This window comes from Dermacentor variabilis, unplaced genomic scaffold, assembly GCF_050947875.1.
Source record: "Dermacentor variabilis isolate Ectoservices unplaced genomic scaffold, ASM5094787v1 scaffold_16, whole genome shotgun sequence".
Lineage (NCBI taxonomy): Eukaryota > Metazoa > Arthropoda > Arachnida > Ixodida > Ixodidae > Dermacentor > Dermacentor variabilis.
The window spans coordinates 2458977-2485082 of record NW_027460324.1 but is presented as its reverse complement, the minus strand read 5'-3'; the positions used below and the strand labels follow the sequence as shown (position 1 = coordinate 2485082).

Genomic DNA, 26106 nt, shown 5'->3' with positions numbered 1-26106 from the left:
CTCGTTGCATTATTAAAATAGGTAGAGCCAAGTGAGGTTGAAATATGGTTTGTTATATCAGAAAGTCTGTTGTACATGGGTCCATTGTAACGAGCATAGACTATAATACAGTCGCCGACCAATAAGTCGGACACAGATAATCCGGACATGCTCAGTAATTCGGACAGCTTCACGGCACCGTCAATGACCCCATAAACTTCATGTGTAAAGACAACCTATATTTCAGACAGCCGCCAGCTCTACATTCGATTATCCTGACTACGTTCATGCCTGTATCGTACACCGACTGCTGCCATTATCTCCTCTGGCCACCTCGGTGAGACATTAAGCATGGCCTCGGAGATTACATGATAGATGGTAATCCCTCAGGCCTTGCCTGGGTCGCAGCACTGCGCCTCAGAGATGTAACTGCAAATGCTGGTCTTGGAGGCTTTGCCTGAATTGTGATGTAGCATGAACATCACAATCACGACATCCATTCTGGCACCACTGCGCATGGCCCGCTCTTGTTGGTTGAATTTGCCTTCCGGACAGCGTTCCGTCATTCTGTGCTTGTTTGTTTAGTATGCATTCCAGACAGCGCTCTGCTGGCTCCAAGAAGTCTTTCTCGTGAAGTTATCGACAGCCCACATCAAATGGTACCAACGGCACCCTCAGAGTCCAACTCCGAATGACTCTTGAGTTGCAGCCCGAATGAGCCTGGCTCCACAAATTAAGAGCCTGAACTGCCACCTACCACAACAAGCTCAAATGCTTGCATCATTGATGGCCTGCTAGCCTGTGGTGTGCCAATTCCTGCCGCCGTTACATTTGAAGACTGAAGACGTCGACGGCGCGGTGTCGTTGTGTGCCAAACTGAGTGATGACGAAACAGTTCATCAAGCTCTATCACCGTCAAACAGCGATTCTAACTCTGACGATGATGATGTGCCGTGTGCTGTGGAGCCTTCGCATGCGGATCTGACTCGAGCCTTTGCAGTCCTTGCGCTGGTGTACAAAGATAACACAAAATTGGCAGAAATACAGGTAGACTTGGTTGTGCGTAAGCGGAAATGCGTGCGGCAATGAATCGACCACTTTTTCCTTGCACAGGGGCCTTAAAACATAAATAAAATAATTATTTTTGCATGCATTCTCTTTTTCCAACATTTGATAGTTCGGGCTTACTTAAAGGTCCCCATGGAGTCAGAAATATTGGTCATCGACTGTAGTGTAAATGTAGATTGGTAGCTTTACGAGCGATAAGGAACAATTGAAACAAAAAAGACAAAAACTGATCAGCTAACTTTTTTAGCAAAATCATATCCATAACGCAAAAAGCATGGCATGTTACCCATAGGGATACACAGGTAGGATACATAAGCCTGTGGTAGAGATGGGCCAAATTGAAATTTGGGAGAGGGTCAACTTCAAATTTACGGGGTGGTGGGCCAACTTCAAATTTACGGGATAGTGGGCTAACTTTAAATTTACAGGGTGGTGGGTCAACTTTAAATTTGGGGGTGGGCCCTTTGAGGGTCAGATTATTTTGAAAAAAAACTTTCCCAGGTGGTAAAATTACTTTGTTGCAGATATTGAATGTACAAAATGTATAAAGTCGAGAATAAATAGTAAAAAAATTTTCGGAACAGTATTTTGGTGTTGGCATCACTCAGAACTGCAAAATGTTCAATAGTATTTCAGAGTGTGGTACTCCTTGAAACATGGGTCTACGCACAGTGCCTTATCGCAGTCTGCACACCTAAAACGTGTGTCTGTTCTCTTCTTGGAGCGACGAGTTGTGTTGGCACACACATGACATCTCTGCGTGCGGCTGCCTTGGGCAGAGGTCTGAGGCACCCTCTTGCATAAGCGTGTTGCCGCAGCGAGCGAGAATACCTCGCGAGTGGCAGTGATAAACAAGCTAAGAGCAGCACCAATCAAGATAGAAATCAACTTCTGCTGCATCTGCAATAGAGTGCCAACAAAGAGAAAAATCAAGTTTCGCGCGCCTCCGTTGCGATCATGCGGCGAAACCGAAACCGCAAAACGGGTGTTGCCGCAGTCTGCGCTATGCGCTGAAGCTAGAAATCAGTTCTGTTAATCTCCGCAACAAGGTAGCGCAAATTTCAAACGCTTCTTGTAAGTCCTAAGAGGTGGCAGCACCTCCCATTGAGCACACATCGTCGTTGTGGCGCGAAATTTCAAACGGAGGCTCGAAACCGTACCCGTACGGCAAAGACCTTGTGAGACAGAAAACCGCCGCCGCCGCACATATATGGCAAAAACCTTCAAAGGGTTAAATTTGGGGGTGGACCACCTTCAATTTGGGGGTGGGCCAACTGAAATTTGGGAAACAAAGTAAAAGTAACAGCCGAGCCAAAGAATGCTTAGGTATCTGTAGACAATTCTCAGAATTTCTGAATAGTTTCTTAATAAACAACCCTTCATAACGTACGATGTAGTGACAGACACTTTCTAAAATTAAGAATACTAGAATGTGGACATTTTATAGTTACTTTGATAGAGGCTGTTCACTATTTGAAAGCTACTCTAAAACTATTCAATATTCCACTCTATTCGTTTCTGGCACTATTCAATTCGTATTCAATTCTGTCTCAAAAATCTATTCGCACACTCCTAGAATGTGGCAGTGAACAGGAGTTCAATATACCGTATTTACACGATTGTAAGTCGACCCCTTTTTTTAAATTTGAAAGTCTGAAGTTGGGGGGTCGACTTACAATCGTAACCGAAACATGGCCCCGCCAAAAAAAAAAAAAAGCGATACCAACGGGAGCTACAATGTAGTTACAATTTTATGTTTGCTCTATGGCCCTACCCTTATCTTTTCGCTATCCCGCGTGTTTGTTCGCTTTTCGGAAGGGTTTTTCAACATTTTTGAGAGCTTTACATTGAATGCAACACTCATCGGGGGGGGGGTGTGTCGATAGTTGATGGAAGCGCCGCTGTTCCCATTTGCGGCGGCATTCTCAGAACAGCGGCGCTTGCGGGGAGTATCGGTAGTTCATGGAAGAGCAGACACCGCTCGCGGGTTTCTTTCACTGTTAAAAGGCATTGGTATTGGTTTGACCAACTTTTTGACACATTCCACTTGACTGCCGGCTACGTGCTACTTCTATGCTTCCCCAGTCGTCATGAGTGCTCCAGGCCCACTAATCGTTCGGCACTCGCTCACAGCAGCGTTCAAGAGGGCTGCCATCCTTTGCGCCGAAGAAACAAATCACTGCGCAGCCGGCCGCAATTTCGATGTTTCTGAACGGGTGGCGCGAGTGGCGACTGCAGCGAAGCGAAATGTGACGGCAAGTGAGAAATTTCCCACGTGCCGAAGTCTGGACGCTTTCCGGAGCTGTAGGCTAAGCTTGCGGCGTACGTCGCTGAAATGCGTGATCGGTCCCTGCCAGTGAAGTGCGACGTGGTCATGAAACAAGCCCGGACCTTCGCCTTAATTTTAAGGTTCTGCTCCGCCGTGAGTACAACAAATGGCTGGCGGCAGAAGACTGCGAAATTACGCCAACCGGACCTGTCAAAAGAGCCTCTCTGACGGCTGCGTGTGGTTGGGTGCATTTGGCGTGTACTGCTGTTCTGCAAGATGTCCTGGTGCGGTGGTTTGCCAAATTTGAAATTTCGCTGGACCACGATGCGCTGTGGGACAGCAGCAACGATGACGATGGCAGCACTAGTGAAGTCGAGTAGTCCAGTGACCATGTCGGCTACTAATAAATTTTCGTTATCGAATGCGCCCTCGGGTATGCTCGCTTATTTTTTTTTTTTTTTCCGGACACGCGATATGGGGGGGTCGACTTACATTCGAGTCGACTTACAATCGTGTAAATACGGTACATGTAGTACATCGCTATTGGGGGTGAGCTCCATCACTGGAAAACCTGGCGCCACCGTCGGCGTGACGTGGCATGAGGGATCACATGGACACAGCAGCCGCGTCGGCGGCTTCGGAAGCGCCGAAACGAGGTGAAAACAAAAGTTTAAGTCCTAAACAAAGCCGCGGTTCTGATTAAGTGGTGAGGCTTTACCACCTTGGGTGTCTGCTTGACAACATTTGAAAGTACTATAATACGTAGTGGCTGCCTTTGGAGGCGTGCAGCATGGTAGGCTTCTGCTCGGTGCCCTGTAGTGCCAGATGTACGCAACGGAGCCCGGTGTCAGCCTTATTCACACGTAGCCACAGGACAAGAAGCTGCCTGAAGCTTGGCTCGTGAAACTTAGAACTGGCAGACAGCCATCGGCTACAATTCGCGTATGCAGCAAGCACAGACGCGAGGAACATTTCTGCTACGGCGCCAGGACTGCACGATGTTCGGTGAGTAGCAGAGGACGCGCACTGAGACGCTCGCCTACGCTCGCTGCCCAGCTAATGTCATGACGCTTTATTACGTCTATGAACTTGTTGATACTACATTCTGGCAGGTTCACTGGAATGGAAAGGGAGCAGTAAGAAGCGCATTAAAAAAGGCATGGCATATGGTCATGTTTGTGTTGTGAATTAATGCACTGGATTACGAAACAGAAGCTGAGGGAAATCGCTTGCTGAAAAGACCTATAAACATAGTGTGACGCAACTTCAGAAATAATATTGAAGTGTCCAAGAATTAAGAAGACAAAGAAAGATTGAATCGTCGCGACGGCACATCACAGGCTCCGTAGGCATCGAAGTCTCTCTAACGAAATTATTTTTGAACAGTTCTGATAAGAGTCCACATAACAATGGTTGCTAGTGTGCTGTCAAATTCTCATATGCTGCTGCCTAAAGCTCACAGCATGGCGCGAAAATGCGCGCACAGCGAAAGCAAGGCATTGTGCGCAGACATGCATGCAGACGCGCAGTGGGTCGCTGTGAACTCCTGCAATTGCTGCATTGAGGCTTCACTCTGTCATGCCCTATTTGGTTATACAGACAGCCCACTCTAAGAACATATTTCACATAGCTTACTCTCAGCGTTTGCCAGCCTATCACACAAGAAGCCGGTTCAGGAGACTCCATCGCGGCGACCTCGTGCAGTGGCCTTCACTGTACGTATTCGGTAAAGAGATAGCATCTGTAAACGATTATGTGTTTTCAGTTTGCCCAAGCTTATTATATCGACAGTCAAAAACTTCCTTTGTTTTGAGAGTACCTACATAAATGTCCAGGAGGGCTGCTGTGTGGTTTTCATTGAGCGCCGTAAGCGAAACCTATGAGGAGCACGCCGCGTGATCCCTCAAACTATGCAAGGGAAGCGCTTCCGACAGATGGCGACTCCGTAACTCTTCGCCCCCAATGTTTTTGCATAGGATTTTCAAGGGGAATTCAAAAATTTTAAATATAGTCAATAATTCAATATATCCGAGTTTGATATATATCTGGGATCAACTCCGAAAATGATCGCCTGAGAATATTGCCCCAGTCCACTTCAAGAAGCACTATTGGGCTTTTGTGGTCTTGCGCATGCTAGACTGCTCAGGCTAAGAACCGAGGATCTTTTCCTCTGGTCTGTCATCCAAGCGGCCGAGACAAGTTTGAAGAGCGCACCGTTGAGCGTCAAAGGATGGGCAGTCAGACAGAAGGCGCTTTGTTGTTTTGTCACACCCGCAACAAGTGCATGCACTGCTGTGGGACATCCCTAGGCATGCCATAGAGTTTCTAGATGACTACCTTTGGAAAAATGTGCCGCCAGTGCACATGCAGATATGTGCAGCAGCTGCACTCCAACAATGGGAACAGGAAGTCTATAAAATTGCCTACATTTCATTCCCTGGCTTTTTATCTTACTATATTTCGTTTTGTCCATGGAATGTTTTTATGCGAACTTTCACGAAGCCCATTTTTCATTGAATATCGCCATCATAACAATAGGTCACATTTAACCTCTAATTTCTGCAATTCAATGGTTTACAGCCCAATATATATGCTATGATAAATTTAATTTAATTATAAACAAGATCAATTTAGAACATTTTAAAAACTAAGTACAGTGGAACCCTGTTCATACGTTTTTCACCGGACCGGGGGAAAAAAACGTAACAGCCGGGAAAACGCAACAGTGAGGAAAGCTCCGAAAATGAATGAAAAAAAAGGGCAGCTTCAACTATAGACAATTTATTTCCACAGAGTGCGCTTAGTACTTAAAAAAGCCTAGAATGATGGCTTGCCGTTTCTTTCGCTCGGTATAAATCGCCACACGTTTCTCAATAGCCTGGAAGGCCGCATTGCTGTCAGCGTCGCTGTGAGGTGCGACGTACCTGCAGAGGAGGTCTAGAGCCGCGACGGCTTCTCCAAAGCTAGGATTTGGCCACTGCCCGGCATCATGCGGCTCGTGCTCCTCGTCGTCACCGCGCCACGGGAATGGCAACGGACGAAGGAATATCCGCGGGAAATTTTGCCCTCTTTGGCGTAATCATGCTAACCTGCTAACGACTGTTTAGTATTGCTGCGGAGCGCGCGCGTCCGAGCAGCCCGGTTGCGCGCGGCGCGGCGTGGGAGAAATGTAAACAAGAGAGGAGAGCTGTCCCGGTAGGCGGAGCAACGCCACGAGCAACGCCAACTTCCGGTTTCACTTTTGCTTCACAAAGAGTGACGTGAGGGCCTCTCCCGAGTTTCCTTCCTCCGTGAGTCGACCCGTCCAACAACCATGCGGTGACTCTAATCACAGTGATGATAGTGAGAGCATTTTTCACGAATGGCCACTTAGTGCGGCCTCTCGAACTGGCGTGCGGCTTTTTGCAGCCAGTTCCATAGCCAAGCCCGGCCAAGCCCAGCCAAAACTCGTCAAAAGCCAAAATGGCGGTTGGGGCGCGTTGCCTACTTCAGCCCAGGCGGGTTCGGGGTGCCAAGTTGCGACGTATCATGCGGGAACGTTTTCACAGCTACGACGTAACAGCGGGGTTCCTTATACATTGAATCCTATGGAAGCTATGCCGGGACCGGATGAAAACGACGTAGCAGCCGGGAAAACGCAGCAGTGAGGAACGTAACAGCGGGGTTCTACTGTATGCATAAGGATTTTATTTGGTAATATCAAATAATTAACTGCTCTAAAAGAACTATGCGAGGCTAGTAAGACCGCAGAATTAACAAGAAAGACCGTTAAGAGAAGCTGCGATGCAGAGCTACGCTAAATCAGAAGGTTGCACGCTGGACTGTGTAGCCCTGCTGTGTTGTGTAGGTCGCTCAAGCAGCCTGCTGGGCTGGACACAGGTGCAGAGATGGTGCGCCTGGGAGCATACGCAGCCTAATGACAAGCAGATGCAAATTGCTATTCATGAGCGACAACATTGACAAGCACTTTTGGTTTGGTTGGTTGGTTGGTAAATGGCATGATGATTGAACGTGGCACAATGATCGGCACAACGTTTTTGACTAGCACCAATCACACATGACAGCGGAAACAGACTGATGATCTGCAGCTTATTGTCAACTTCTGCGAGCGAGGGCAAAATGCAGACTTTCATGACGGTGCGCGAGGGCTGACCCGCAGTGTCTTGTTTTTAGCTATTTTCTTAGTTTCATTTTTTTCATAACCTCACAATCTTCTGACAAGATTTTCTCAGCTTTGGTAACTCAGTTTTTCTCATTTTTGTTTTGCTGAAAAGTTGAAGGTTTAGGAAGGCAAAAGGGCATCAAATGTTACTTTGGGAAGCTTTAAGTTTTTAGAAAGGGTGAAATAAGAAAAGTATTTCTCCTCAGTCGATCAAACGAGAACTTTGAAGCTTCATAACATTTGTGTTAGGAAAGCTAGAACCACAAGATTACTCTTGTTGCACTTTGATATCTGTAGAACCCAATGAGATTTAATTCAACAGGATCTGCACAGCCAGTTTATTAAACATGTGATCAAATGACGTTTTAATAAAAAATTAATTTAATAATTAATGGCATGGTGTCAGTAGCAGTCCATAATTGATATGCACACATGACAATACATAATCACTGAAGTTTCCATCATCCCGACTTAAATAATAAAACAATGTCAAAAAACCTCTTCCTCTTTAATTAACTTAGAGTCAGAGTTGAACACCAGACTTTTGGTGGGAGTCAAACCCACCACCTTTAGTGGTAATTAAGGCAAAGATAATTAAGGCACAGGTAGGGATAGAGTTCCATGAGGCACTGGAACCCACAACCTTGGGTGCGAGTCAAACTCCCAATCTTTGGGATTGAAATAGACGACCAGGCGAATTAAAAGGGATGACTAAGCGAAGTAGATTAAGCGAATGAAGTGGGATGTATACGTCACATTGTCTATCCATAATGCATCAGTACTTGGGATTTCGTCTTCAAGTCGTCTTAGGGATAACATAAGGGACCCTGGGAATATTTCAATCCTAAAATTGGCATTTTCCGGAGGATTCGAACTCTACCTCTATGATGACCCCAATGGTGGCAGCTTTAGTGGTGTGTGACAGCAGAGCTTAGGGGACAGTGAACACAAGTCATCTTCCATTGAAAATGCCCATTTTCGGCGTACCCTAGAAAGATTTCCAAGCAATAACAGCAGCTTGCAATGACTGATTACTTAAGGTAATTACTCAATTTTAATGCATTTTTCTTTCCCAAGAAGACTGAGCCAAAAACAGTTAGCAGCATTTGTAAGCTTTGCCACATAACACGGCAGTGTGGCAAAGCTGACTAAAAAATCGTATGGCAAGGCTGACTTGGGAAACCAGCAGACACTGTGCCACCCTTGCCCATTTTTCTTGCTAAGAAATCAGATGCACATTAGATTTCTACTTTGTGTAGGCGCTTTAGTGTCATTCCTAAGTTACTTTTCCACTTTGGACACATCTGATTCGGGGACGTGTTAAAATAGGGAAAATACTGCGAAATGAATCATCGGTAGTTTTTGGCAATTTCTCTGCATTTTTTTTTATTCAACCCGCCAGATAATTCGATCCATTTCATCGGTCCCGCTAGAGTCTAATCAGCGAATGTGGGCCGTGCCCGCATTTCCGGACCCTACCAAGCAGGCAACCCTGCGACAAAACACTGGCCGGCCCCCTCACCTGGCCTAGCCGTGGGCCCTGTGCGCATCACTGGTGCGGTGCCCTTCCTGCCCTGTGGACGCAATGGCGCCAGCACAGGTCGAGGATCCTGTCTCGCACCACCAACTGCTGCTGCTGCTTCCTGGCCCTGCTGCTGCACATCGAGAGCAACCTGGCGGCTGACGCGTGCCTCCAGGTGCCTGCATCAACGTTTAGCAGTGCCACAACACAGGTGAACTGCAAAGGCCCTTCCAACCAAACACACCGACATACACATTTTACACTTTTTCCGGTGACCGTCCCTTCACCAGCTAAAAACAGCTTGGCGCAAGATGTGCCTTCCTGTATTGCAACTTTTTCAAATGTTGTGAATTCTGTACCTGATGAATCGGTCTAATCCAAATGCGTGAGTTAAGCAAATAGTGGTGCATTTTATTAAATGTATGCGAGCACCAGCAAGTACGCTAGAATGTATGATGAGTCGTGTTATAAGCAGCCAACACATTGGACCCATAGATCAGATTGAGCCGATCAGCAACTGTGCTCACAGCTATTGTTTTGCTCTGAATGTTACTAGTTTTGCTAGGCACCAGTTCGCCCAACCAGAAGAACTTCTCTAGTCACACACATGGCAGTCTTTTATTCTTTAACATCCCAGCAGCTTGACCATAATGTGCCCAGCCCTTACCACCTACTCATTTCCACATACAGGAGCAGAAGTTCCTGCTCCAAGTTCTGCTAACTATACTGTTTCATACACAGTCGTGCTTCCCATATTAAAGAAAGATAGACATGCATCACGTAATTTCTTGTAATAGTAAGTCACTTTTAAGACACAAAATAAGGTGCAATGATATAAATTAATTTCTATGTTTATTTAAACCTAACTTAATTTAAAAATGTTATTTCAAGTAGTGGGCAAATTAAGTCTAGCATACAATGCTACTCAGCTATAGGATTGTTTTAAAATGAAGCTACATACTTGATCTTATAGATTCCTATATTGCATTTAAAGATACTTCAAGTGCACTTAAGATATCTATATTGGTGACAAGAGAAAAAAAGATTCTGCACTCTTGATGCTCTAGGGAAACAAATTAGGCTAAACATCAAATAAGCTAAATATGTTTTGTTTTTTTTTCAACACTCTATACTAAGCTTGAACAAACCTAAAGAACTGTGGAAGTTCGTTATATCAAATGAGAAAGAAAGTACAATGCCACCAATATCAGATACTCAAACAAGTATTACTGACAACATGAGAAAGCTAATCAATTCAACGATTATGTTGAGTCAGTATTATGTTAAGTCAGTAACCCGGTGGTACAGCTCCATCCAACCGCTCTCCCTACTGTGACCGTGCCTATGACCGCGCAATGTTGGGCGAGCCGTTGACACCCCCCTGCAAAAAATGATCCTGGCCCACCCGCAGTGCTTGCTCACACGGCCAATCAGAGGCTCTTGTGACTTCGTCATTCAAGGTGGTGCAAGTGCGAATTGTCTTGCTGCTTTCCTGTTTCACTGTGTTTGCACCTTGTGGGCCTTCTGCCGCAGTGTTTCCGTGATGAAGCGGCAGAATTAGCTTTTCGCCATGAAGCTTGAAATCATAAATCGGGTCGAACGGGGTGAGAAGTCAGATGACCCTGCAGCGTGCAAGATTCCGAGGAGCATTCAGCACTATCTTGAAGGGGGAGATTAGGGCTAAAGCGGACAAACTCGTGACCCTGTGTCCATGCCGCCCGACGCGCACGCACAGCCGCGTACAAGTGGTTCATCCGAAACTGCTTCAGACATGCCGGTTTTCGCGTGCCTGATGATGAAGCTTGAAATCATAAATCAGGTCGAACGGGATGAGAAGTCAGATGACCCTGCAGCGTGCAAGATACTGAGGAGCATTCAGCATGATCTTGAAGGGGGAGATGATGAGTGCGACGAAACCGTTGCTGGTGTTGCCAAAGTTTGGAGCGAGCTGCCAGAATTTCTGAAGCCGCTGAGGAGTCAACGGTCAACGAGTTTGTAAGTGCAGATGATGGTGTTGCAACCACGAGCAAGCCCGAAAACAAAGACTACATTGCCGACATGGTAGCGAGCGCAAGTGAAAGTGGGCACAGTGAGGGAAGCGACGATGGTCCTTTGCCCACATCCTCTGAAGTGATTGGTGCACACGCACTAGTCCGGTTCTTCTGTGCAAATGTGGAAGGTTGCAGCCTCAGCTGCTCCGACTCTTACACTATGTGGAGAAGTCCGTGCATTGCAGGTAGTGAAATTGCCCAAGCAGAAGAAAATACAGGACCATTTCATGCGAAACTAAGCTGGTTTCACCAATACAGTGATTTTAAATATGGTATGTCTTTTTATGATGTCCAATTCTTTAGTAGGCTTATATCGAATTACGCCCTATATCGAACTGATAGGCGTTTTTTTGCAAGTTCAATATAGCCGAGTTCGACTGTACAATGATGTTTTTTTGCAACGAGTGGTTGAGTACTAGTAACAGAATTTAACTGAGGAGTGCTTTCGTCATCGGGCAAGTGCTTGAATGTCCCAGGAGAGTCTCTAATCATGTCCTGCATTTACCTCAGTTTCTCAATTACTAAGGCACTGTTCACAATATTGACGCCTTACAGACTCCCAAGCACTAATCTATCACTTTAGCTTGACTTAATATTTGCCTTTACTGTGCCTTTAAGACATCTTGCCTTTGCTTTCCCAATTTTTTGTTTAGCTTGGTGCAGAATTATTTATCAGGTCCCTACACAAAAGGCGGTAATTTTAACGACTAAAGATCAAACTTGGCAGCTGGCAGTTCAGGAGTGCAACAAGGGTCTGTTTTAGAACTGCCTTTGTTCCTCGTATACATTAACACTTTGAGGGTAAATTTTTTTCTGGAAAATGGGACCCTCCGAGGTTGATTACTTTTGTTGCAGATTTTTTAGAATCTGCACAGTGACCTATTTCAAAAAAAGTTACGAAATTTTTTTTAAATTGACCACAAAGGGACAGAAAACATTTTTTTGTAGGTAAACTTGAATTGTTTATCTATGAATACAGTTGGGCTTGCACAAATATAAGAATAAAACAGACATTTGAACCTCACGATAACGAAATCGGCAGGGAACGCGAATCAATTGAATTTCGTTGGGGAATGAGACAGAACAGTTAGGGAATGTGTCACAGAGTGAAGCCTTACTGTAGAAATTCTGTTAGCCCACTTTGGCAGGCCTTGCTTAAGGCTAGAGAACCATATTGCCGGCAGCACAAAGTGCGGCCCATGCCTCAATCAGAGGTGGCGGCACTGCCGTGAAGCAGTATTTTCAGTTGGTCACTTTCAGACATACAAAGCTTTTGCAACATTTTGCATAACTCGGCACCGGACACAGACCAATAGCACTCTCCACACATAGCCACGCTTCTCCAGCATAGGCTGTTGCCCATAGATGCTTCCAGTGCCAAGCGCAAAATAATTGTATCTCATAATCCCTTCAAAGTGATCGATCCAGAATGCAGCCCCTTCGCACCAAATCTATACCCTGCACCGAACTATGTGTGGATTTGCGCCAAATCTGTAAAGGAGGCCTGTTGCATGGCAGTGAAAGCAGCGTTCTTGATGCAAGGGACGCATATTCCTGGACGATCACTCAACGACGTCAGTGTGACATGAATTTCTTTAGCACTTTTCTCACTGAGCAGCACATTATGCACTGCACTAAGGGCACAAAAATTGCCATCACATGTCGGTAGCAACATGCGTACCACTTAAAACAGGAGATTAGCAAACAAGATGGTGACCATGACGTGTTTTCAGTGCATACGATCACTTTCAGTGCTTGATGGCTTTTGTGAACGAAAATGTCGGTGCCCAGGCAAACGTAATATGGCATTTTATGCAATTTAGGTGCGAAGCAAATGAGTCCTTTTTGGGTCCACTAGCGTTGTGCGAGTACGCTGAGTATGCACTATACAGGGTTACGTTCCGCGAGATTTCATTGTCAAGAGGTACAAAATACACTGAATCCTTTGAGTGTTTGCCAGATATATGAAAATATTTTGTTGTCACTAGAATTTCATCATTGCGGAATGTTGTTACCGCAGATTTCGACTGTATTCCGACTGGGCACTCGGGCCACATTGAAGGAATCACCGCTCAATTCACTTGCAGAAGAGGAACTAGCACGCACATCCGTAGCATAGTCTAACTGTGTGTGTGAGCACATGCAAGAAAAGTTTAGTGCCCGTCAGAAAAACCAAACGAGTACGAAAGTTACAGTAATCCTTCGTCTCATTGCCAACAAGGGCCGATCAGTTTTCTCCGAGTCTCAAGAAAAAAAATATAGGCATGGCAGCATCGTTAGTATACTGTGGCATCTTTTGTATATACAAGCACCTGCTTGTGAACAGATGTAATCGCACCCTGTGGGCAATAAGTTAGCGAGCATCAAGTGCTGACCCTTTGAAAGATTAAAAATCAGAAAGACAATTTTTTTCGCGAGTGACAAATGGAAACATATCGCGAGACTAACCGACCCGTGCACGTGGATGCACGAGCAGTTGCCGACTTGATGGCATAAGGAATGATGACGATGATATGTGATGTTTATGGCGCAAGGGCCAGGTCTGGCCAAAGAGGACCATGCAAGCGATTGCTAACATAAGGAAGCCATGCTATAAAAACCAAGATGCTACAGAGCAAAAAAAAAATTCCTTGTATTCACACATGGTGGCAGCATTTTCTGGGCAACAGAGCTGAACAGGTGTCGAATTTTTCAAACATATAGACGGCGTCGTAAGTGCATATACAGCATCGACCATTTGGGACTCGTTTGCAGCACCGTGCTTACGTCTTTGACCTTTGAAGGGTTAATATCATCTGTCTAAGCACATCTCGCATTAGGTTGTATGCAGACCATTGCATCGTTTTAGGGACATGCTTCTTTGCAGGCAGACCGTTACTTTGCAGGCTGACTGGTGCTGACACGTTCGTATAAGCGGAGCCAGTCGTCAACATCAGGACTGCCGACTCCATTGAAAACACCAGCATCCCGAGGGGGGGGGGGGGGGGGGGGGGAGAACGGCGACGTAGGTCAGGGCTGCAGGCGGAGACGGTTGTGTAGATGAAGTGCCGCCAGCAGGAGCCGAAGTTGCACTGTCGCCGTTGCGACTGCTGCGAAGCTCCATGACGGGTATGGGAAACGTCCACCTCCACTAAATTAATGTTACGTGTAGCTGTAGCCCAATGCTATATACATTTATTCAGAGGAAGCTAACGGAAGGCCACCATGGCGACGTTATATCAAGCGGGTCCACGTCGTCTTCCTTCTCTTCAGTGCAGCCACACTGTGGTGGCTGTTTCGTAGCAATATTATACTTCCTTATGTCAGTTGTCTTACGCTTGTTGATTAACTTGGAAAGCTCTGCCAGTTCTAATATAGCTGTAGGGTTAGAGGCTTTCATACATTGGCGTTTCTTAATGAAATCTTTCGTCTCCTGCGATAGCTTACTGGCATCCTGTCTAACGAAGTTACCACTGACTTCTATTGCACACTCCTTAACGATGCTCCTAAGATTGTCGTTCATTGCTTCAACACTAAGGTCCTTTTCCTGAGTTAAAGCCGAATACCTGTTCTGTAGCTTGATCCGGAATTCCTCTATTTTCCCTCTTACCGCTAACTCATTGATAGGCTTCTTATGTACCAGTTTCTTCCGTTCCCTCCTCAAGTCTAGGCTAATTTGAGTTTTTACCATCCTATGGTCACTGCAGCGCACCTTGCGAGCACGTCCACATCTTGTATGATGCCAGGGTTAGCGCAGAGTATGAGGTCTATTTCATTTCTAGTCTCGCCATCCCGGCTCCTCCCCATCCACTTTCGGGCATCCCGCTTGCGGAAGAAGGTATTCATTATCCGCATATTATTCTGTTCTGTAAACTCCACTAATAACTCTCCCCTGCTATTCCTAGAACCTATGCCGTATTTCCCCACTGACTTGTCTCCAGCCTGCTTCTTGCTTACCCTGGCATTGAAGTCACCCATCAGTATAGTGTATTTTGTTTTGACTTTACCCATCGCTGATTCGACGTCTTCATAGAAGCTTTCGACCTCCTGATCATCATGACTGGATGTAGGGGCATAGACCTGTGCTACCTTCAATTCGTACCTCTTAACAAGTTTCACAACAAGACCTGCCACCCTCTCATTAATGCTATAGAATTCCTGTATGTTACCAGCTATATCCTCATTAATCAGGAATCCGACTCCTAGTTCTCGCCTCTCCACTAAGCCCCGGTAGCACAGGACGTGCCCGCTTTTTAGCACTGTACATGCTTCTTTTGTCCTCCTAACTTCACTGAGCCCTATTATATCCCATTTACTGCCCGCTAATTCCTCCAATGGCACTGCTAGACTTGCCTCACTAGATAACATTCTAGCGTTAAACGTTGCCAGGTTTAGATTCCAATGGCGGCCTGTCCAGACCTAGGGATTCTTAGCACCCTCTGCTGCATCACAGGTCTGACCGCCGCCGTGGTCAGTTGCTTCGCAGCTGCTGGGGACTGAAAGCCGGGGTTTGATTGTCGTATTCATATAGGAGGTTGTGGCCAAATACTGCACCAGGGTGGCCAATCCTGCTCTGGTGAGGGAGTGCGTTACCGGTTCTGGTCACCGGGATCAGGCTGCACTCCAGGCCTCTTTATGCAGTTTTATCAACACGCAGATTTTTTTTTAATCCGGTGGAAAATTGCGCAGCATCGGGATTCGAACAACGGTCTTCTTGAATGTGAGGCGGATGCTCTACCTCTACGCCACCGCAGTATTATTATTATTATGGTTATTGAAGGACACAGACATTCAATACATCTTTTGACTGTGGAGCAATTTATTCTTATTCTTTCATGAAGCAGTGACGTGTGCAAGTACCTCTGCTTGGCAGATGGGAATTCCACAATATTTAAAACTTCACTGTGAACTACGTAATTATGAAAAGTGGATGAAACTATGCATAATGTTAGAGTCATCTTAGCGGATAATTGTCATGTTTGTTTCGGGATAGTTTCAATAAATCAAGAGTTGCAGCCATTTTCTGTAACTATACGCCCTCCGCAAACGGTCATGTATTGACAGCAGACTGGAATTCTGTAACGTGTTAAGACTTGCCTGTGAACTAATTATGACAAGTAAATGAAACCCAGCGTAATGACAGAGCCTTAGAGTACTACTGGGATGGTGCACCGGGGAAAAAGTAATATGCCGAGCCCGCTTTTGTAAACAGAGTAACCGTGCTAGGTAAGTTGCGTTTCTTTGGCCCCACGATTCGAAACGATAGCTACGGTGGCAGTGAAATAGGCTAAAATACAGATATCCTAGCAAAGTTCATTCATTCATTCAACGTCTATACTTCGAAGCACTGGCGCAGCCAACGTAACCGGACGCGGCCAGCGCGGTTCGACGCGCCCGACATCGAGATGGCTCTTGCTCCATCCGCGCGTTCGTCGCGCTGACTGGGGTGGAGAAAAAAAATGTCGCAGCCTCACGCGAAAAGCGAAGCATCGGTTGCGATAGAAAATTAGTAGATAGCTATACGAAGTAAGGATAATAGTTTTATCGGCCGTATAAACTTGTAAGCATTCGCTTACTAAATAAATTAACAAACAAGCACTGTGTCACGCGCACACAGGTAAGCATGAATGCATCTCGCTCGATGACCACAGAAACTCACTGAAAAACGCTGGAGTGAGGACACGCAGCAGTAGCAGCGAGCGAACTGATGTTCGTACAGCTCTCGCTTCAATGCGAACGAAACGTAGAAAGCACATCGCATATGAAGCTACCGGCACTATGCGCACTCTGCAACATCGCAGATCGCTTTGAAGATGAGGCCCACGCGGGCCGCACTTTGGCCACGTCGCAGATCACTTTCAAGACGCATCGCCCGCATGGCCGCGCCGCAAGCAGCAGCTGCCGAAGATCGTCCTCCCGTCCCTCCCTCGCCTCACCCCCCCTGCCTCGCACGCGACAAGAGAGGGTGCGCTCCGCCCCATCTTCCCCATTCGCACACGCCAGATTGAGTCGCGTTCGCCGGCTCACCCTTGCACGCTCGTACACAAAGAACACGGCACGCGGCGACGGTGTTATCTTCCTTGTCACTGATCGAAAAAGCAAAGCTGCGCGACCCGCGTGGCGACGCCAGCGTGCTCCCGCACACTAGCACTCTCCCCATCCGCGATGATGCAGAGTTCGAATTATTGGTGGTGGTGCGGACTTCAGTCTGAATAATCGGGATGTGTTACATATTGCTTTCAATACATCGTTGGACGGACCACGGCGACTACTTCGAATTATCCGAAATGTCGAATTAATGAGTAGTGAATTAACGACCTTTTACTTTATTTCCAACATTGGAGGCGAGATGGTGTAGCACGTCCTTGCCCGTACAACCTTTGATTATGGTGTGCTGTGTGCTCTCTGGTTGGTCATGCTTTAATCTATGCAACTTCAACGAATGCTATTGTGATGAGGTACAATACCTACACAGCCATGTTTGAACTCCGTGTAACAGTTAGCAGAGGAAAATTGAAACCATGCCCCTGTGCAAGCAGTTCAGAATAAATCAACGCCATGCCCTACACTGGCAAAAACAAAAGGCTCAGCTTACCAATGCAAGACCAGGAACAAAAGCAAACCAGGACCCAAGCAAAGAAAGTTTCCTGCTGTTGAAGAATGCATCAAATATTGGGCACGGCAGCGCAGTTGCGATGGTTACATCTAACCGTTTCGTCTTCGTCGTGCCACTTTGCTTCGTCCTGCTGTGTACCGTCACTGGGGTGCGCACGCACCATCCTGAACACGCCAGCTTCGCGCAGGCTGACCAGACCAGCGCGCAAGCCATCATGGTCAAAGATTTGCACGTGCAAGGTGGTCTTTGCGATTCACCATGGGACTGCAAGATACGTCACTCGACAGCGCCTGCGCAGCTGCATGGCCAACAAGCAGCGTCTCACCACAGCAACCGTATAAAAGGCCTCCCGCGGCACTACGGCTTCATTGGGCACGGCAGCTCGGTTGCGATGGTGGCATCTAACCCTTCAGTCTTCGTTGTGCAGGTGAGACGATATGGTTTACGCTTTCGGTCAAACGACCCATTTCTGCTATTGCTGCCGTGCCCACGGACTCGCCTTTCTGTTGATTCGGTCGGTTGTATATTGATTTGCATCGACATCACATTGTATTTGAGAACTGCTATTGTTGTGCGGTGATGTAGAACCTAATCCGGGACTTGACATAAACCAGATCACCAAACAACTTAAGGACATAGCCGCTGATATTAAAGATATGAATGAGGGACGCCTCGTTCAGATGGATCAAAAGTTAGACGTGTTAACAGCAATCGAGGAAAAGGGGTCATTCTTTGAAAGTGATTTAACAGATATGAAGGTGCGCTTGCAAAGGCTTGAAAAGAGCTGAAGACCTAGAAAATCGGAGCAGAGGAGCAAATCTATTAGTATATGGCCTCCCTGAAACAGAGGGAGAAAGCAGTGAAAGCCTAGAAGCGGCTGTGAACGACAACATAATTAAGAACACTCTTGGTCTGGAACCCGTTGGTATTGAGCGCATCCACCATTTAGGTAGAAATTCAAGAAATAAAACCAGCGCAGTCATATTCAGGCTTCTCGACACTAGACAGAATACTCAAATATCACGAAAAGCTTGCAAGCTAAAAGGCTCCAACTTGTCTATCGGTGAGGATTTCCGCCGCAAAATGCGGGAGACTAGAAAGAAACTCTGGGATAGTGCAAAACCCAACCGGGAAAAACACTAAAAAGTCTCTATCATACGATAAGCTCTACATTAATGATAGCGTATTTCTTTGGGATCATGAAAAATATGGAAGGGTGTCAATACAAAAAACACAGAAAGAAATCGTCCATCAACCCTAGGTCAAACAAATGTGAGACCCTAACAGAGAAACTTGAGACCCTAACAGTGCTTAATAAAAATTCGAGAAGCATAGTAAATAAAGTGGAACTCCTGGAAGGACTGTTACTAGAACACAAACCCAATATAGTGGCCATCACTTAAACCTGGCTATCCCCAGATATCTTCAGTCACGAGATATCTCCACCAGGTTACTCTGTTATTCGTAAAGATAGGCTGTCTCGTGGTGGCGGTGCGGCCCTGCTTAAGAATAATATTCCATTCATTCCACTCCCTGAAATCTCCAACATGGAGGCTGTATTTTGTAAAATATCGTACAATGACACCGGTATATTTGCTGGTTGCGTCTATCGAAGCCCTACTAGTGGATCCGAAGGCGTGCTTGCCTTGCAGGAGTATATGCAGTTCCACGTTCGTTATAGCAGAGTGATCCTCATGGGAGACTTCAATTTACCAGACCTGAACTGGAGTACCATGCACTACACTACAGCCACATCCACAACACTTACGGATCTAATGCTAAATTTCAACCTTTACCAAGTAGTCGACCAGCCAACTCGCTCACAAGGCTCTACGAATAGCATACTTGGTCTCATACTCATAAGTAACCATTTCCCACTTCACGCAATTGAGACGGCGATAGTCGGTGGTATATCGGACCACAACATACCTAAATGTAAGCTCTCGCTTGAAGGCAACATAAAGAGGCTAAACCTGGAGCATGCTGTACTTGATTTTCGTTGAGCAGCTCATGACCGTATTCTCACTCACCTGGCACGAGTTTGATGTTTTTCTCCAAGCAGTTTCAGAAATGTTTTGTGACATCAACACTTTGTGGCATCAATTTAAGAGGAAGCTTTAGCTCGAGTGCTCCTATCTAAATACATGTAAAAGGAGAATTCGTTTTTCTCTGCAACCACTACACCAAATTTGACGAGGTTTGTTGCATTTAAAAGACAAACCTAAAATCTAGTGACTGTTGGTATCGAATTTTTGAGTTAGGTCGTCAATTTTTTATTAAAAATTGGCAAAAATCGTAAATTTTCAAAAAACGAAACTATCAAGTTTACAACTCTGTAACTCAACCACTAAGAATGATAATACAATTCTGTGAATTGCATCTAATAGTACGTTTAAAGCGGACAAAATTGATATGTTACACATGAATATAAAAAAATTTAATCATAGGGAAATATAACTTTTGCAAAACCATTGTAACCAACGTAACAAATTCACGTAAGATGTAAAATGACATACTGAATTTGTCCGCTTTGAATGATCTAATGGATGCCGTTTACAGAACCGCGATATCAGTTCTTGATGCAGAGCTATGAATTTGTAAACTTCGTGCTTCTATTTTTTTCAAACTGTCAAATATTTGAAAATCGTTTTAAGAAAATTCAAGTCCTAAATCGAAATTCGGCTTCCAACAGTCACTAGAATTTAACTTTCTCTTTCAAATGCAACAAATTTCATCAAAATCGGTCCAGGGGTTATCTCATAAAAACGTTTTTGCGTTTTACATGTATTTGAATAGGCCGCGTCGGAGTTGGGCCCGAGCTAAAGCTTCCTCTTAAAGGGAAGCTGAAGAGTGTAGAATTCAATAAGACGCTCATATACGGATGCGGGAACCTTATAAACCATGTAGGTAAAATTTGGGGGTTTTTCTTCAATTAAGAGCGACGTAATCGTCGGTTAAAATTGCGCTGCAGCTCCGCCCCCCGTCGAATGCCGCGCGCTGCTGCTGACGCTGACGATGCGAGCGGAGACCGGAAACCGCGGTGTTGTGACGTCAACACTAGTGTTCCGTTCCTTCGTAACCTCCGCGACCGTGCCTGACCGTGCTTGTTTCTGCGTGCGTGCCATCGTAATCTGCTTCGATCGACCCTGCATTCCTTTGTTGGTGCGTCTGCGTGTATGTAGAGTGGTAGTCAACGTGCGCAGCATCAACTGAAGTGGTGGGCCGATCATGCCGGCTTTCTGTGCAGCCTACGGTTGCACGAACACCAGCGGCCAAGACAATGTTGTCTTCCATTACTTCCTACAAGACAAGAAGCTTTTAACGAAGTGGGACCTTGTGATGCATTGTGCATGCTTCTGGTTTTGAGTAATTTCGTTAATTTCTAGACAGCAGCAGCAGTCCTTCATTGTTCATTGGGATACAGTGATGGCACGAACACCTATTAAAAGCGAAGTGTGTTTAAAATGGCATCAAAGACTACCAAAGAAGCATTTGCACTCATGAACAGATGCAAAGGACTACATAGTAACAAATTACCAAGTGAACCTTAGCTTGATACATTATCAAGCACGCAGCACGTATATGGCCAGCCCTGCAATTCGGCCTGCACAGTTGCTGTATATGGCCACAGAATGAAAGAGGACTACTTGCCCCTAGCAGGCTTCCTAAACACAGCGCGAAAAGATCGGAGCAACAAAAACAAAGACGGCACGAGTGCAGACTGACTGATGATAACTGGTGTTGGAAGGCCTTATGAATACACGAACTCGCCCAAACCTGGATTTTGATTTACTGCGAGCTCCTTCGTGTTAGCACGCTGAACGGAAGGTGCATGTTTATCTCCCGCCCTTGATGGAGGTTTCGTCGCAAAGCGCCGCGAATTTTCTATTTGCACGTGTGTTGTAAAACAGCCTGCATGCAGCTACCATAACGCAGTGCAAATGTAGAGTTTGCATGTGCTGGAAAGCCGGCACACGCCAGGACGCTACGCTCTCCCCTTCTCTCGCGCACAGCGAGAAACCGACCGTCTCACGTAGCCGACGGAATTCGCTGCCTTTACGACTTCGGTTACGAGTAGTGTGCGGATCGCACAGGTGAACGTCACTACACGTACTACATGAACCGGGAAGCTTCTCACGCGTTTAAACCGTCTTTGTAGATTGCCAACAGCTTTGGACAGCGCACAAATGCCGACGATTGCATCCCCGCTTACGTTCCACGAGGAGGCATGCAGGAAAAACAACACTACAGTTGTTTGACCGGAAACGAGCTCACTAGATCGGCGAAAGATCGGCGAGATCACTAGATCGCTTTGCAAAAAACACTCACCAAAGAGCATTTCCAACACGAGGAGATCCCAAGACTTCGCTTTTGTTCGCGTCGAAAGCCCTGCTCGCACCAGCATTGTTTGCTTTTTCGAGAGGCTGGCTCTTCGCAATCGGCTCGTACATGTAGGGAGTAACGCCGAACTCCTCAGAAAAATGCAGTCTCTAAATTTCCCATTACCGTCTCAGAAAAACAGCACCAAACTACCTGGCACCGCGCTTCATGTGTAGCGGCAGCGGTTGGTTCGGACGAACACTAGTGTTGACGTCACGAGGCGCCCGACCAATCACAGGCGGAAACGAGACGCGCGAGCTGGGCGTGTCCGCTGCTGCACTTTTCGTCGAAATAAAATATATTTGCGCTTTCTTTCGCTCAATTTCGATACGATATTCGAATTCGGAGGGTTGAAAACCATTATGTACAGATGTTCACTCATTTTTTCTGGAAAACCTTTCAGCTTCCCTTTAAGTCAATCATGCTACACTGCACAACAAACTTCATCCTGATGAAACGTTGCAAACCACAAAAGAAAAACCCATGGATATCACTTGAGGTACTTCAAGCGAAGCGTAAAGTAATAAGACTTAGACATACTATTAAAATAAAAGGGCCGAATCAATCTCTGAAAGAAACTGACCTCCGCTCTCGCTGACTTCAGAGGAAAGTTAAAAAATGCAAAGCCTCACTATTTCAGCACAACATCCCCGACTTCATTACCAAAAATCCACACAGGTTTTGGAAATACTTTCGCCCATGTTCAGGTGTGTCACCTGAACGGTCTCTAGAAGAAAAAATGGCTCGAGCGAACACATTCAATAAGTTTTTCTTTTCGGTTTTCACTTCAGATAATGGCTTACTTTCCTCCCTACCCTGTCCACCTAAAACCATCGATTCATCAATTCAGAGACCTTGCGCTCAACCTAAACAACCGAAGCCAGACAGACATGATCCTCCTCGACTTCAGTAAAGCATTTGATTGTGTAAGCCATGCAAAATTAGTTGCAAAACTAGAGGCTACAATCAGGGATGGTCAAATTACTGCATGGATAAAAAACTTATTGCATCGAACACAGTACGGTATTGTAGATAGCCCCCCTTCCAGGTCTGTAGCTGTCACCTTCAGTGCTCCCCAAGGGTCAGTATTCGGCCCATTGCTATTTTTGATCTTTATTAAGGACATTGCTGCTAACATTGAATGCAGCATTAAGCTCTTCACGGATGATTGTATTACTTATGAAGAAATTGTCAGTTACGCAGACCACTTATAAACAGAGCACTCAATTTGGTGTCCAATTCGTGTAAATAATGGCAAATGTCAATTAACACCACTAAATCTGTATGCATTTCCTTTACAACAAAAAAGAAGCCTTTGGAATTTTCTTGCTCCTTCGATGGCACTTGCCTGAATAAAGTAAATAACCACAAATACCTAGGCTTAACATTCTCTTCTGACCTTTCATGCAACTTGCATATTCCTCACGGATGATTGTATTATTTATGAAGAAATTGTCAGTTATGCAGACCACTTATAAACAGAGCACTCAATTTGGTGTCCAATTCGTGTAAATAATGGCAAATGTCAATTAACACCGCTAAATTTGTATGCATTTCCTTTACAACAAAAAAGAAACCATCGGAATTTTCTTACTCCCTCGATGGCACTTGCCTGAATAAAGTAAATGACCACAAATACCTAGGTTTGACATTCTCTTCTGACCTTTCAGGCAACTTGCATATTGATAATATGACCTCAGCTGCATTATGCAAGCTTATGATGTTTACGCCTTGCACGGAAACACACCAGACTACTAGCCTATACAACTTTTGTTCGCCCCGTCTTAGAATACGCTAACATCTGGTTTCTGCACACATCAACTAACATATCAAAACTAGAAAAGGTGCAAATAAAAGCTGCGAGGTTCATTTTTAACAAATACAAGCCCTATGACTCCCCCACAAACCTCTAAGCTGATGCAGGTCTTAAAACACTACCTGTTAGGGCCTGACAAGCCCGCTTAAAATTCATCTACCAACTAATGCATGGCAGTTATAAGATAGACCGAGCTAAGTACGTTACTTTGTCTACATCACGCCTATCGCGAAAAAATCACCCATTTAACTAAACCAGTACAGTGCTCGAAATGACACGTTCAAGTTTTCAATTTTCCCACGTGCGATCAAATAATGGAATCTCCTCCACTCAGACATTGTTTCCTCTCAGTCACTTTCATCATCAACCTACTAGAGACATCAAACAGAGAAGACTCCACTTAACACACCCACATATTTTAAACCGCAATATTTTTTCTGTGCGTGGAATTTCTGCATTTCAACCCCCAAACTGGCCGCTTCCGCACGGGTATCTGTTAGCTGTATAACTTTTCCAATGTTACATGGGTCATTTATTCACTATTTTTATATAAATTCTAGTAATACTATAGCTATAGCCACATTGTTATACCAACCAAAAGTACTGTATTTCGCATCATCATTGGTGATTTCTGCAGTAGTTAAGGAAACGTTTTCTCTTTTCTTTCTTTCTTTTACTTTACCATGTAGCGTGACCTGTTTGTTTCTTTTTGTAAAACTGTGCCCCCCTGCTTTGGTCTCACAGACTTGCAGTATCGCAAATAAATAAATAAAAATAAAACATTTTCAAGAGCATAAGATCCTTTGGCCTCATCATGTCAAGTGAGATGCTGCAATTTCAGGCAAGGAGCATTATGCACAAAATAGTCTTTACTGTTGCAACGTCAAATCAAGCACAGGGTGGGCAACATGCTTTATGAAATGTTAGCACCCATCTCAGAAGAACGAACCTCCATCAAAGTTTGCCCAACAACTATGAAAAGCCACTCTTCAGTTTCCCAAGTGGACTACACAAAATAGATAACTCCATAATGTCCCAGATTGGAAATGCCAACAAAATACCGCTGACATTCTATAGGCCACCCAGCACCATGGTGTGCGAAAGGACACCTCAGTAAAAAAGGAGAGACTGCGAGAAACAGCGCTGCACTGTAATGCATGCGGCAAGTACTGATAAGCTAAAGCTTCCACCCTTCGTCATATTCAAGCAAAAGACACTGCCGAACATAAATACAGTGAAACCTCATTAAACCGTAGTGGGCCACAGCTCGGAAAAAGTACGTACTAAACGCAAAGCTTCTGCCACTGTCGGGCCTGAATCGCCCCCGCTGTCACTTTCCATGTCGTCCTCATCACTGTGGCTAGTCGACACTTCAGCAACAACAGAGGCAACGATGGCAAAAAGTCGAACCTCGTACCCGACATCTCTTCTCGGTCAACTTCTTCGCATTCCAAATGCCACACACCATAGTCAACAGTAGATCCCTGCCACGTTCCAGCGCCAACTTCTTTGTGTCACGTTCGATAACACGAACAATGTCGAATTTTCCTTCTAGCTGGAACATCTCGCAAATAACGTATTTATTCGAATCTAGGCAGATAGTATTTTTTTTTTCAAATAATCATATACTGAACTCTAAGGTCTGCTTAGATTCGAGGATTTAAAAAAGAACGTGCCAGTTTGTAACTGAAAATTATAAATATAGTGCATAGCTAGCACCATCTAGAAAAGTCAGCCTCGCAGCTGTTCTTAGCTGTGCCAGTAGCCAATCGAAGCACATGAGCGACGTCACTATTTTGACCAGTGTCGTAACGGAATGCGATGTGGCCCATAGCATTGCATTATCGTAAGGGCACCAAACAGGCAATGCCACTACAGTGCCGCTTTCAAACGAAAAGTTGTGCTAGCTGCAGAGGCACCGTCAAACGTTCCAGCCGGGCGGGACTTCAGCATCGATGACAAAAACGTCTGGCATTGGAGAGGGGATACGGGGGACGCTTTTTGCATGTGCCACGACGAGGAGATGACAGCGATGAGAAAGATAAGCACGTGATAACAGAGAGGAGCTGTTCACCAAGATCGCGCCGCTTTTCCATGCGTGCGAGCCATGCTGCAATGTCTGTGCATGCGTGGGCGCGTGTCTGCAAGCATGCATGTGGTTTGGGCTATAGCAACGAGGCTAGCAGCGATGATAGCGTAGAATGAGCTCATATTAAATAAACGCTGTTTTCATTTTGTGAATGCTGTCGTCACTTTTTTTGTTC

The 26106-nt window shown here is 45.5% G+C and overlaps 1 protein-coding gene across 4 annotated transcripts in view; it reads right to left on the bottom strand.

The window, feature by feature from the left end:
* The window catches only part of LOC142568055 (uncharacterized), a 403528-nt gene that overhangs the window by 303619 nt on the left and 73803 nt on the right, over nt 1–26106 (bottom strand). For all 4 annotated transcript variants that reach the window (XM_075678140.1, XM_075678141.1, XM_075678138.1 and 1 more), the window contains one exon: nt 9001–9179. In XM_075678140.1, the coding sequence (XP_075534255.1) occupies nt 9001–9179 (179 nt within the window). The remainder of the gene's footprint in view (nt 1–9000; nt 9180–26106) is intronic.